The sequence below is a fragment of the Pollachius pollachius genome (assembly GCF_949987615.1).
Source record: "Pollachius pollachius genome assembly, chromosome: 3".
In the NCBI taxonomy this organism is placed as follows: Eukaryota; Metazoa; Chordata; class Actinopteri; order Gadiformes; family Gadidae; genus Pollachius; species Pollachius pollachius.
Genome location: NC_136936.1, coordinates 30,177,592 through 30,192,043, shown reverse-complemented (window position 1 = coordinate 30,192,043; position 14,452 = coordinate 30,177,592). Strand labels below are relative to the sequence as shown.

Sequence of the window (14,452 nt, the reverse complement as noted above, 5' to 3'; positions counted from 1 at the left end):
TAAACAACTGATCATATTTTAAACATTTCTGATCATATTTTACGCATTTTAAACATCTCTGATCATATTTTTTTGAAACATTTTAAACATATTTTTGAAACATTCTAAACAGCTTTGTGCGTTTTTGAACACATTTCTTAACACATTTTAACATCTTTATCTAAGCATGTTTTTGCTTAACGTTTTTGAAATACATTTGAACATCCTAATCTGTAAACTGCCAGTTTAGCCTCCTTTTTAGCTCACCTCAACTTTAGTGGGAGCAATGAGTTTGCGTAGCTGTGTTCGAAATCGTTCCCCATCACGGATATAGTGCACTGTATAGGGTGCTCGCCATTTTGTAGTGGTGTTCGAATTCTCAGTGGTAAATTTCACGCACTATAAAGTAGACTTAAAATACCCAAAATTTGAGTGAACATACGATGTTCCCTACATGTTACTCCCGTATACCACAATGCAATGCGGCCGTATTTTTACGGAGAAGAAGAAGAAGCTGAATAATAACGAAAACGTATACATTGAATGTTGGAGTTTCCGGCTTTCGTTTAGAAATGGCAACAATTTATTTGGGATTTAACAAAATATAACATTCAAAATTAATAAAAAAAAAACTTGAGCAAGGAAATGTAACATTCAACATCAATACAACCTCCAGTTTTCCTCATGGGTGCCCGGTTTGTTTACATGATTTGGGCGCATCTGTCTGCGTCACACAAATACCCGGCGCATTTACTGATCGTTCCCTATATAGTGCACTATATCATAAACACTATATAGGGAATAGTGAGTGAGTGAATAGGGAATGATTTCAAACACGTTTCAATTTAGGACGATACAGTGCATTTTAACAGCGGCGCCTCCACACTCTCTGACCTTTTCGCACACCAAAGGGGCCATTCCTTTACACTCGCCTGTCATAGCCGGAGCCCCATCAGTTGTTACTCCACACATCTTGTCCCATTTAAGTCCGGTCTTCTCAATTGCATCTTACACAGCTTCAAACATGTCAGTTCCCGTTGTTGTGCCCTTTCAACTCCTCAGATCAAGCAGCTCCTCCGTAGTGCAAAAGTTGTCGTCAACTCCCCTCAAAAATATCAATAGCTGAGCGGTGTCGGTGGCATCTGTGCTCTCGTCACACGCAATTGAATAAAAATCCAAAGAACAGGCTTTTTCCAACACTTGGTGTCTTACGTTTGCTGATAGGTCTTCAATTCTCCGCACAACTGTGTTCCTGGACATGCTAACATTGTTAAATTCCTGCATTTTCTCAGGGCACAGTATTTCAGCAACTTTTGTGAGACACTGCTTTACAAATTCACCATTGGAGAAAGGTTTCCCATGTTGTGCAATCAGTTTTGCTACCTCATAGCTAGCCATTGTGGCACTTTCTTGTGTTTTGTTGGCCCGGCTTAAAAACTGTTGTTGAGTTTGCAAGCTTGCTGCCATCTGTTTCACTTTAATTTGTCGCTCGGCACCAGTATAGGACATGTAGCTGCCCTGATGTTTAGTTTTATAGTGTCTTCTTACATTGTAATCCTTCATCACGGCAACACTTTCCTTACAAATGAAACAGACACACTTCCCCTTGACTTCTGTGAAGAAGTATTCATTTTCCCACCGTGGCTGAAATTTTCTACACTCACTTTCGGTCTTCAGTTTCTTTCGTTCTGCCATCTTTTCTTACGGGCGGGAATTTTTTCTTTGATTGCTCTTGTAATGGGGAGTCACCTGACTTGTTCGAACAATAGCTCCACCTAGTGGGTTTACTAAGAAATGCAAAACTGCCAAAAAAAACAACATAATATTTTTAAAATGTGCTGCGGGCCAATCAAAAGTGGGCCGCGGGCCGCAGTTGGCCCGCGGGCCGTAGTTTGGACACCCCTGGTCTAAACCAATCAGAGACAGAGATTGGGGTCTTTGCGTCAAATATCAATACTGAATGTTTGAGACGGTTTCAATAATCATTCTCTGCAGTATCGATACACAAATACCAGGTGCACTTTCTCGCTCTCTTCTCTACGACAGAGAGTTAACACACACACACATGTCACAACAGTGCCGACATAGCCCCTCCTCCTATCACTCACTCACGGTCTCTCGCGGTAATTCGGCACTAGTCTCAATGCTCTGCATGACTGTGTTAGCTTAAAGTTAGCCAGCGCAGCTAGCATGTCAAGTGCAGCGCCTCTGGAACCGGTTTAGGTAGAGGAAGAAAATGGCAGGAGTGCTGTTTAGAAGTACTTTGGAAAGTCAAAGGAAAAGTCAAAAGACGCATTTATACCCATGCAAGAACAAGGTTTTGGGTTTCATTGCTGTGCACATGCACAGCAATAACGATATTTTTCATGAAATTTGACCGCACAAATATACATTATATGAAAGCTAAGCCTCCACGGATTCCAACAGTCTAAAGCATATCACTCTCTGACAAAAACTCGCAAATAACCAATCAAGATCAAACTTCCTCTTTCCTTTAACAATCAAAAAGGGTTGTTAAAGTTTTATTATCTATTAACTAAGGCTCATTAAAAAGATCTTAATATAAAGCGTTACCGTTCTAGCTTTATCCACTCTAACCAAGTAGTTTCCCCATTGAATATTAAACTTGCACAACAATCTTTCTTTTGGCACCAAGATGAAAAAAAAACGTACATTTTCCCTGTGGTATCGAAAATGCTATAGAATATCGTTTTTTTTTAAGGTATTGTATCGAAGATAAAAATTCGAGATAAAAGATAAAGAAAATTGGAACCATTGCAAAAAAGTTAGTCTAGAGCCCTGCTTAAGCCCCCAACCCCTTGGGAAGAAAAAAAGATGAAGCATCCACTGATGGTTCAAAACCGACCGTTAATTACTTTTTGAAATGTGCAATATTAGTTTGATTATATCACTGGTTCTTGTTTGTATGATATTTATTTTTTACATTGATGGCATACTACCTCAAGTTCTATTTATTCTGGTTTTATATATTTTCTTTTGGTACAATGTTCGATGCAAAATAAAGTGCAATATGCAGTTTCTAACAGATTGTGAGCATGAATACGATTCTTATATAATCATACCGTGTTTTACCGTGTAGGTAATAGTTACATTCCTGAGACATTCAAACTAAACAGTACAATTCCAGAGACAGATATTGTATCAAAAGATTTATTCTGAAATTAAAGTTTTATAAAATAACTTGTACACAAACCGGATACAAGCAATAAGCAGCCTCTGCAGAACATGCATGGCTCTTCTGCTGAGTTGGAAGTCCTGCTCCAGCTCAAGCTCTACGTTGAACCACAAAAGCAGATTGGGCACCTTTACATTTAACTTCAGTACGAAGGAAATAAAATCACATCATTAAGTCTGAATTGGAAGGACTTTTACTACATGAAACCAGTAACATACAATGCATGTGTATGGTATCCTATCAGACCTGAACACGGATAGAAACACAAATCAAGGTAAACAGTTTATTTTACATTAGGTGTCACAAAGGGGTTGATCCAACAACATTATCATCAGTTAATACTAGCAATACTGACATGCTATCATACTAGCATGTTGTGTAGCTAGGCTAAGTACAACGAAACGTTTTTCAGTATATTCTACATACCTCAAACGGATCCACCAGCATTCCCAGGCGTTGAATTCGGTATTTTTTTCACATTTCTCAGATTCGCTGACAACCGGAAATAATGTTTGAAACCCACGCAAGAAAAAATCACCACAGCTGAAGCCGGTATTGTGAAACTCAAATCAACTGCCAACAAACTTGTCGCGTCTTTTTACATAAACGCTGTCGAAGTCTACAAACAAGGCAACATGGACTTGAAGGGTTGTCCCATTTCGTAGGGGAATAATTCCCCTTGGCCCTCTGCTTCAGGGGGCAAGTCCAAGCCACCCAAAAACTAGGGCCACTCAATAACGAGGGGTAGGGCTAAAAAAGAGAATTGAGATTGGGCCTAAATCTCTCCTCCTTTCTTCTTTCTCTTGACCTCTGCTTTCCTCATCCTCTCTCTTCCTCCTATCCCTCCTCCTCTCCTCTCCTCCTCTCCCCCTCTCCTCTCCTCCCCTCTACTCCTCTGACCTCCTCCCCTATCCTCTCCTCTCCCCCCTCCCCCTCTCTCCTCCTCTTCTTCTCTAACTCAGATGGAGCAGGTATCAGATGAGGAGGTGGAACATGCGGGTGAGGAGGCGGACAGCGATGAGGAGGACCAGGATCTAGACCAAATGTTTGGAGCATGGCTAGGGGAGCTGGAGAAACTCACCAAGGTACTCACACACACACACACTCACACTCACACTCACATTCACACTCACACTCCTCTCTCTCTCTCTATCTCTATCTAGAGTCTGGATGACGGCCGCCCTGATCGTCCAGGCCAGCAGAAGGCTCCTCTCAGACAGGAAAGCAACATGGCCAACCTGTCCTACCGCTTCTCCGTCTACAACATCAACGGTAGGACTTAGAGCTCTCTAGATCTAGATACTGTATATCCATCTAGATCTACTGTGTACCTGTTTAGGTGTGAGGAGATGTGGATATGTTACAGGCCATGTTAGTGTTAAATAAAGTGTTGACCTGACCTGACCTGCTGCTGATGTGATCCACATCAAAGGAAACTATGAATTTAGTTGAATGAATGATTAGAGGATTTTGAGAACTACATATTATTTGACGATGGTTAATTATGCCTATAAAAAGCATTGTCTAATTCTTATGAAAGGCCTTATATATGTATAAAGTTCCATCAAATATGTCTAATATATCCACTGCAGAGGCTCTGAACCAGAGGGAGGGCGTGGACCTGGACTCTCTGATGGCCGACCTGTGCTCCATAGAGCAGGAGCTCACCACGGACAGCAGCAAGACCAGCCGGCTGGGCCTGACCGACACCAAGGTACACACTCATCACACAGACAACAAGGTACCACACACACTCATCACACAGACACCAAGCTACCACACACACTCATCATACAGACACCAAGGTACCACACACGCTCATCACACAGGCACCAAGGTACAACACCCACTCATCACACAAACACCAAGGTACCACACACACTCATCACACAGACACCAAGGTACTACACACACTCATCACACAGACACCAAGGTACTACACACACTCATCACACAGACACCAAGGTACTACACACACTCATCACACAGACACCAAGCTACCACACACACTCAGCACACAGACACCAAGGTACCACACGCACTCATCACACAGACACCAAGGTACCACACACGCTCATCACACAGACACCAAGGTACCACACACACTCATCACACAGACACCAAGGTACCACACACACTCATCACACAGACACCAAGGTACCACACACACTCATCACACAGACAACAAGGTACAACACCCACTCATCACACAAACACCAAGGTACCACACACACTCATCACACAGACACCAAGGTACTACACACACTCATCACACAGACACCAAGGTACCACACACGCTCATCACACAGACAACAAGGTACCACACACACTCATCACACAGACACCAAGCTACCACACACACTCATCACACAGACACCAAGGTACCACACACACTCATCACACAGACACCAAGGTACCACACACGCTCATCACACAGGCACCAAGGTACAACACCCACTCATCACACAAACACCAAGGTACCACACACACTCATCACACAGACACCAAGGTACTACACACACTCATCAAACAGACACTAGATGATGAAATCCATGTTTTTACATGATGGAACGTCGGATGTGCATGAAATTTATCACTTCTGGGATGCTTGGACCTGTTGAACCATACCAGAGTTGATCAAAGCATTTATTGGTGATGTTTGCAAATTTCATCAGGTCATTGTTTCTATTCACTCTACCACATGTGTGATGCATCTTCAGAGCTGTGTGTACATTTAACCTTGATGTCTGTACATTGACCCTTGATGTGTGTTCATGTTCCCCCGGAATCTACGATTGGCTTGTGCTGTGTTCCAATATCCATACTATCCATACTTACTATACTTAGTTTGAGTACGTATGGCGTTCCAATTAAGATTGGGCGAAAATAAGTGTACTGAAAGGACCCGGATGGTGTACTCAAAACTGTCAAACCGCGAAGTGTGGATCGATGTACACTTTTCGTACTCAACAGCAGCCATCTTAGCTACGTAGCGGAAGAGGGTGGAGCCAGGCTGAGCCAAAGCCGGCGCATTTTTCACATAGCCTACATTAATAGTCATTTTGTAGTTTTTATAGCTTTTATAGCTTTTTATAGCTGCTAGGCGTAAAGAGTTCACCGTTCAAAGCGGGATGTTTATTGAGGGGGAGGAGCCGCGGCGGCAGTCATGATCGTAATTTACGGTAAGTGCACCACGGAGTATTCGATTTGGAACAACACTGACATCTAAAAATTAGCGCACTTAGTGAGTGCAGGTAGTGTACTATGTTTAAGTGTACTCATGGAAGTATGGATATTGGAACACAGCATTGGTCTGGTAATAGCCATGCTTGGCAAAGCATTTTTCAGAAATCAGTACATTAAGATAAATGTAGTTGTCACACAAGCTATTTTAGATTTGTAATATGGAATTATTTCAGGGGGGAAAATGCAGTGAAAAAATGTACGCACAGTGCGTTCAGGTTTTGGACTGATATAGTATATGTCGGCCTAGGACTAATCAATTGTGTTTTAATATCTTTAGCATTAATATTATTGCAATCTATTATTTTCGTAGGCTACTCTGCTGTTGGCCTTGATGGGGAGATATTTTAACCCTTTTTAACCCCATTTTCCTGCGACATTCCTGCGTCTCCCCCTCTTACAGAGGCCATTTCAGCACCGTGTCAGTGGACAGTTACAATCCCAGCAGTGCACGCGAGTTCATGTTAAGAGGAGTTTCGGGAAACGCTCCAAAGAAATTTACGACGGGTCGCAAGATCAATCGTGAGAATGATCATACGAGCGTGGATCCATCGTTATTCGGGAAACGAGGCCCTGATGTTAACATGCAGAGAGAACAACAACAACAACACGCTGTTCATCTGATGATAACATACAGAGGAACCAACAACAACAACAACACACTGTTGCTCTGATGTTAACATACAGAGACCAACAACACGCTGTTCCTCTGATGTTAACATACAGAGGAACCAACAACAACACACTGTTCCTCTGATGTTAACATGCAGAGAGACCCACAACAACAACACGCTGTTCCTCTGATGTTAACATACAGAGGGACCGACAACGACAACAACAACACGCTGTTCCTCAGATGTTAACATACAGAGGGGTTAGTTTTCCAAAAGCATAGTTGCTAACTTCCTTGGCAACCTACCTCTTAAGGACTTAACAGTTAATAGGAAAGTGTTCCCCAAAACCATTTCACCATATTATGCCACATGCTTCCTGGATATTCATGGTCACATGACCGATTTCAGTCTTTGTCTTTTTTATGCAATTAGCATTCTGAGTTAGTGCAGTACCGCCTCTAAATGTTAGGGTGTGGAACATCACTGGACATTTAATGGCTCACAAATATTTACTTTAAAATATGTGATAAGATTCTGGGCAGCGGGTTTTAGAGAAGTGAATTCAGTGTTAGCCTGCAATTTAAAATTATATTAAAATATAGGCTAGGCCTGTATCAAGATGCTGCCCCCCTGTCAAAATGAATAGGCTATCAAAATATTGTAGGAGGGAAATATACAGCCTAGGCACTGTTAAGAGATCGACAGACTTGAAACATCAAAAATCTAACATTAGAACTGAGGAAACAAGACGCATCTGGCAAGGCTTGAACTGGTGGCAAAAAAACATCAAAACCTGTTACTCTCAGCGCAAGTACTCTAACTCATCCAATTGACCCTTGCACAGCATTGGGGAGAAAATAAATTATTTTACTTATCCATATCCCAGACTGAGAGAATAGTGTAGACCAGTGATCCTCACTATTTTTTTGACAAGAGCCACATTGGCATTGCAAAATCAAAAGGAGAGCCACTTTTATGACAACATGCTAAGTCACCTTTGCAAATGTGCATTTCTTCATATAAATTGGTGTTACGTCCCAGACTTAAGGGGATGAGGGGAGTAATAAAATTATGTTATTCCCAGGACTGGTCAGCGAAAGAGAGGACAAAGAGACATGTGCCTTGTTTAAAAAACAGGAGTTTATTTTATTTAACAAAAATAAACAACAACACCGTCAGGTTGAACTCAAAACGCTGGCCTGCAAAAAGGTACCAGGATAGTCAGTCATGCAATCGGTTAACACAAAATACCGGTCTCCAAAAAAGAACCAGGAAACCAACAGAACAATGTTAAAAGATTCCCTGGCCACAGTCACCTTTCCACTGAAAGGGAGACATCAAGGCTTAGAACACACAGCTCACCCTTACCACTGCAAGGAAGTGACACACTGAACCAACCGAACTGCAGGCATCGGCCCACAGGCCGTAATAACAAAACAACAAAAAAGTAATAACGATGGATTTTCATTTAAATCCAGATTTAAATTAATACTGTGATGAGCGGAAGCTGGTATGCATGTCCTTGACTTTCTTCATGTTGTATTTGTATTTGGTTGTTGCAATCACAGTGAGGCATTCAAGATGACCATGGGTCAGTCGGTTTCTCTGTTTTCTCTTGATAGTGTTCATGGTCGAAAATGTTGACTCACAGGTGTATGTGCTCATGAAGAAAGACATCACTTTCTGTGCAAGTGGTTTCAAAGTGGGAAAGTCTGCTTCAGAAACCAAACTCCAGAAGTGGCCAACACCTGCTCTGAGTTCAACTTGGAGAATGTTGTTTGTTTGCAGCTCAATTATTTCACTCTCCAGAGCAGCACGATCACCAGGGCAGAGCTGTGTGATGGTTGACGTGAGGGAGGACACATCCACATGGAAGGGGTTTTCAATAAAATTGAAAATCTCCTTATGTTCAGTCACATCACTGAATCTGGATTCAAACTCACCCTTCAGCTCCTCCAAAACTTCAACAAATCTGCTGTAGCTGAAATGCTGCTGCAGAGATGGGTCACTTGTGGTTGTTGCTCTGAGTTTAGGGAAGTGGATGAGTTCTCTGTCAGGTATCCACAGAGCAGTTATTTTGTTTTGGAATGCTCTGACTGCCCTCAGCATGTCACTTGGAAGCTTGTCTCTTCCTTGGAGCTGCAAGTTGAGAGTGTTCAGGTGACAGGTAATGTCAGTAAGGAGGGCCAGCTGTATGATCCAGTGTGGGTCTTTCAGCTCTGGCTGGTGTTTCCCCTTGCTGTCCAAGAAACTGTTGATTTCAGGAAGCAGGCTCAGAAATCGCACCCTTCCACGGGAAAACCATCTTACTTCACTGTGCAACACTAAATCGCTGTACTCTGTGTCATAGTCCTGGATTAACTCTCTGAATTGTCTGTGGTTTAGTGCTCTTGAAACAATGTAATTGACCACATGCACAACCCTTTGCATCACATTTTGGAATTCACTGTTTCTGAGCTTTGATACCAGTGCCTCCTGATGAATGATGCAATGGAAGCTGATGAAATTGGGAATTTCATCTCTTTTTTTCATGAGGCCAACAAGACCCTTCTCTTTTCCTCTCATGCTTGGAGCACCATCAGTACACGCACTTGCAAGTTTGGACCAGCTGAGATTATTTTCCTCAAAAAATACTAAAAGTGCATTCAGAATATCCTCAACTCTTGTTTGGCCATGGAGTGGTAGTAAGCACAACATTTCCTCTTGAAAACAGTTTTCTTTTAGGAACCTCACCCAAGTGCACAGCTGAGCAACGTCAGTGACGTCTGTGCTTTCGTCCACTGCGATGCTGAAACACGATGCAGCGCGCAGATCAGCCAACAACTGGTCACTTATGTCCTTTCCGATGTCTTCCATCCGCCTCATTATTGTTGAATCTGACAGCTGTAACCCTTTTATTTGTTTAAGGATGGCGTCCTTGTTGTCAAAGTCTGTGAACAGTATTTCTGCTGAAGCCAAAAAACAGTCTTTCACTATTTCTGAGTCGGAGAAAGGTTTTTTAGCCCGCGCCAGAATCCACGCTATCTGATAAGACGCCTCTGTTAAGCGCTCTGCAGTGGAGGTTGTGCGGTGGATTAGATTTTGCTGCTCACACAGTGAAGCAGTGAGCTGTGCAGTTTTCTTAATTCTTAGTTCACTGCCAGGCGGGTAAATTTCATTGAATTTTGGATGCGCCGTTTTGAAATGGCGCTCCAGATTGCTTCGTTTGAAACCGGCACGGGTTTGTTTGCAAATCAAACATAGAGGGTTCATACCATGCAAAACAAACAGGAATTCGTCCGTCCACTTCTCTTGAAATTCTCTGTGCTCATCTTGTATGCTTCTTATTTTTCGTTTTTTACTTACACCTGCCGTTTCTCTGCCCGTCCCCTCTCCGATGTCTTCCTGCTGATTTTTGTCCTCAGACTTATTTCCCTCATCCACTCCACTAGCAACACTGTCTGTCTGTTCGTCTGGTTTTTGAGTTCTTTTCTGTCCCTTTTTTATTAAAAACCGGTCCATTTCGTATTTCAGCTGGCAAGCGGAGCGTGCAGAGCTAGCGGAGCTTACGTAGCCCACCTTTAAATTTTGAGCGGTCACGTGTTGTAAACAATGCCACACGCTTGCGGGCTGCGTTGCCAGGTTTGACAGGTTGACAATTCCCCCTTTAGGGATCACCATTAAGGCTTAATACTTTTAATTTGTCCTTCATTATTTGGGTGAAGGGAGAAGTATAATTCAGATGTTTGCGTTTTTGTAGTGCAGTGTTGTACGTTTATGAAGCACATTTGAAAAAATGTATTGGCTGTGTTACCACATAGGAAGCTACCATGCGAGCCACCAATTATAGCTTGACGAGCCGCATGTGACTCGTGAGCCGCGCAATGAGTAACGCTGGTGTAGACAAAGCAAATTTCGCACCAAATTCATTGTTTGAATTATTTTTTTTCCATAAACGTATCAACCGTTTGCAGCACCTATATTCTATTGCATAGATAGTGCCTATGCTGATGAATTCGCCAATGTCACTTCCAAATTAATAATTATTTCCGAAATTGTTTCTAATGTTGATGAAAAAGGATAGGTAGGCTAGACACAATCAAGTTGGCGAATATTAAGGCAAGGCAACTTTATTTATATAGCAATTTTCATACACAAGGCAGACTCAAAGTGCTTCACATATAAACATTGTCCTACAATAAAATAAAATAATAGAAAGTAAAAGAAAATATATGCAAAAAATGACTAAAATAGATCAGCATTTTAGAAAGTGCAATGTATTTAAGATCAGATCAACAGTCTCTCTGGTACCCACGTCGGGACACCAACCAGACCTAAAGGAACTTTGTCCTTTCTCTGGGACTTCAACCCGACCTAAAGGAACTTTGTCTTTTCTCTGGGACTCCAACCCGACCTAAAGGAACTTGGTCCTTTCTCTGGGACTCCAACCCAACCTAAAGGAACTTGGTCCTTTCTCTGGGACTCCAACCCAGATTCTGGGACTCCAACCTGGATTCTAGGACTCTAACCAAGACAGAACTCGGGTCTCAAACCCTTATCCTTTCTCTCTGATATCAGATCATGTATCTTTCTGGTAAAAAATAGAAAATAAAGGCAAAGTTAAAAAAGCATTTTAGAAAGTGCAATGTATTTAAGATTTAGCAGAAAGCTAAAGCAAACATAAATGTCTTCAGTCTTGTTTTAAAAGTAGTCAGAGTTGGGACAAGTCTTAAGTCTTCAGGGAGTTTATTCCAGCTATTTGTTGCATAGTAACTAAATCATGCTTTCCCATGTTTCGTGTTTACTGTGGGGATAATTAATAGATTGGTCACAGAAGATCTTAGTGGTCTAGAAGGCTTATGTAGTGGAAGCATATCAGTTAAATATTTTGGCCCTAAACCATGTAGGGATTTATAGGTTAGCAACATGATTTTAAAATAAATTCTCTGACCTACAGGAAGCCAATGTAATGAATTAAGAAAGACCAAAGACTTTGGTCTTTGTTAGAACTCTGGCAGCAGCATTCTGAACAAGCTGACGTTTCCTTAGAGTTTTTGGGAGACCTGTAAGGAGACCATTGCATTAATCAAGCTCACTAGTGATAAAGGCATGTACAAGTTTTTGTAAGTCTTCGGTGGACATGAGCCCTCTAAGTCTTGCTACATTTTTAAGGTGATACTATGCAGATTTTGTAACTGATTTGATGTGACTGTCGAAATGTAAATCTGAATCCATAATAACCCCTAGATTTCTGGCTTTGATTGAGGTTTACATAATACAATTATCTCAGATTTGTCCTCATTTAGTTGAAGGAAATTTCGACACATCCAGTCTTTGACTTGCTCAATGCACTGGCACAGCAGATCTATGGGCCGATAGTCATTTGGTGATAGCGATACATAGATTTGCGTGTCATCAGCATAGCAATGATGGTCAATATTGTTATTTTTGCATGATTTGCCCTAGTGGGAGCATGTCAATGTTGAATAAAGAGGGTCCTAAGATCGAACCTTGTGGGACTTCACATGTCACGTTGGTTGAATCTGATACAAAGTCGCCAATGGAAACAAAAGTTCCTATTTTGTAGGTAGGACCTAAACCAATTTAAGACTGTGCCTGAAAGCCCCACCCAGTTTTCTAACCTGTCCAAAAGTATTGTATGGTCTACAGCAGGGGTCAGCAACTAAGTTTGGCCTCGGGCCAATTTTTTTTCCCGCCAGTAGGTGGTGGGCCAGAACATTATCAAAGGCTAGTTCAAGGAATTGATTAATGAAAGTGTATCTGGAACTGCGACGCAAGCCCGTCAGCTTGCTAAGTCATATGCCTACCAAGCACTAGATGACTCTTAAAAGACGTACATATAAACAAGTGTATGCCCTAATCACGTAAATGTCATGCCTGATCACGTTGGGTAGAGGTGTTGCTGCCCTGTCTCCACAGAGACAAAGCAGCGATATCATCATGAGCAGTTCTAACTGGAGAGAAAGTGAAATCCGCAAACTGCTGATCATGTGAGAGAAGGTGATGCAGTCGTATTAAACAAAGACGTTGAAAGATGGTGAGATCTACGAGAGAGACACAGAGGAACTGTCCTTACGAGGCTTTTGTCCCTAACCCAAAAGTGGTCAGCAAAATAAAGAATATGTTGACGTTTTTGCACTTGTAAATAGTTAATCGTGTTTGTAGCCTACACTCAGACGTGAACTCATTCTTGCATGCGGGTGTCTTCATTCATAAAAACATAAAAACATTCAGGAATATGCAAATTATTCTAAAGAGGTCTAGACTCCGTGCGCAGCCCCGCCTTCTCCAGTGAACCAAGAAAGCACGTGCCGTGACGAAAGGGGGATTTAACCCCCTCGGTTTTACATAAGAAACTTGAGATAAGACGGTGAAATCGCCGGACGTGCCAAGCCTCAATCGAACCGGCTTGGCAGTGTAGAAAGGCCTTATGCTGGAGAGAGGGCAGTAGTGCGCACCTAAATAAGCAGACAACCACTGTTAAAACACTTCACACAACACAACACACACCACGGCAGGTGCTGACTGACTGCACACACACAAACACACAAACACACACACACACACACACACACACCACGGCGGGTGCTGATTGACTGCGCGCACACACACGCACACACACATATACACACACCATGGCGGGTGCTGACTGACTGCGCACACACACAAACCTCTGTTCCTAGCCTACTTAACGTTAGGAGAGCTGTAGGCAAAGTAGCCTCATCAGAGACTCTACTTGCGTTAAACAGCATGTCTCAGAGCTTGGAGTCTTAAATCTTTTTTCGACTTTTGTCAACAGCTCCTGCCTTTCTCTAGATGCAGTATCACACAAAAATACGTAATGTCGGGTCGCCGTGGTTGTTGTATATAGACCTATAAAGGGGAGTTCCGTTTCATTTAATATTGCATAGTTTCCAATAACTCCCGCTCAGCCCCTCGCAGCTTATGCGTGACCGTGACGAGTGTGTCTCTAACCTTACTGGAGTAATAGCAGGATTTGATACAATTAAATTAAAAAACGGTTGTGAAAGAAAAAAAAGTTCACTGTATCCGGGCCTTTAAATTTAAGCAAACAGATATAGATAATAGATATTCTATAAATAAATAAATAAATAAAACATATAACTTCAGAATCATCTGGTGGGCCAGATATTATGTCTGGCGGGCCAGTTATGGCCCGCGGGCCGCCAGTTGCCGACCCCTGGTCTACAGTGTCGAGCACTGAGGTCTAGTAGCATTAGTATTGAGGTTTTGCCAGAGTCTGTGTTAAGACGGATTTCGTTTACAACTTTAACATTGAGGCCCTTTGTGATAACCAGTTCTAGAATGTGCCCCTTACAATGAGTAGCCTTTTTCACATGTTGAGACAGTTCAAATGTGTCCAAAATGGTAAAAAGGTTTTTTGCACACTTGTCATTCA

The 14,452-nt window shown here is 42.1% G+C and overlaps 1 protein-coding gene across 1 annotated transcript in view; it reads left to right on the top strand.

Annotated features, from left to right (window-relative positions):
- raph1a (Ras association (RalGDS/AF-6) and pleckstrin homology domains 1a) overlaps nucleotides 1-14,452 on the top strand; it is a 97,730-nt gene that overhangs the window by 18,128 nt on the left and 65,150 nt on the right. The window contains exons 2-4 of the mRNA XM_079733772.1: nucleotides 4,138-4,260; nucleotides 4,339-4,447; nucleotides 4,768-4,889. Of these exons, the coding sequence (XP_079589898.1) occupies nucleotides 4,138-4,260; nucleotides 4,339-4,447; nucleotides 4,768-4,889 (354 nt within the window). The remainder of the gene's footprint in view (nucleotides 1-4,137; nucleotides 4,261-4,338; nucleotides 4,448-4,767; nucleotides 4,890-14,452) is intronic.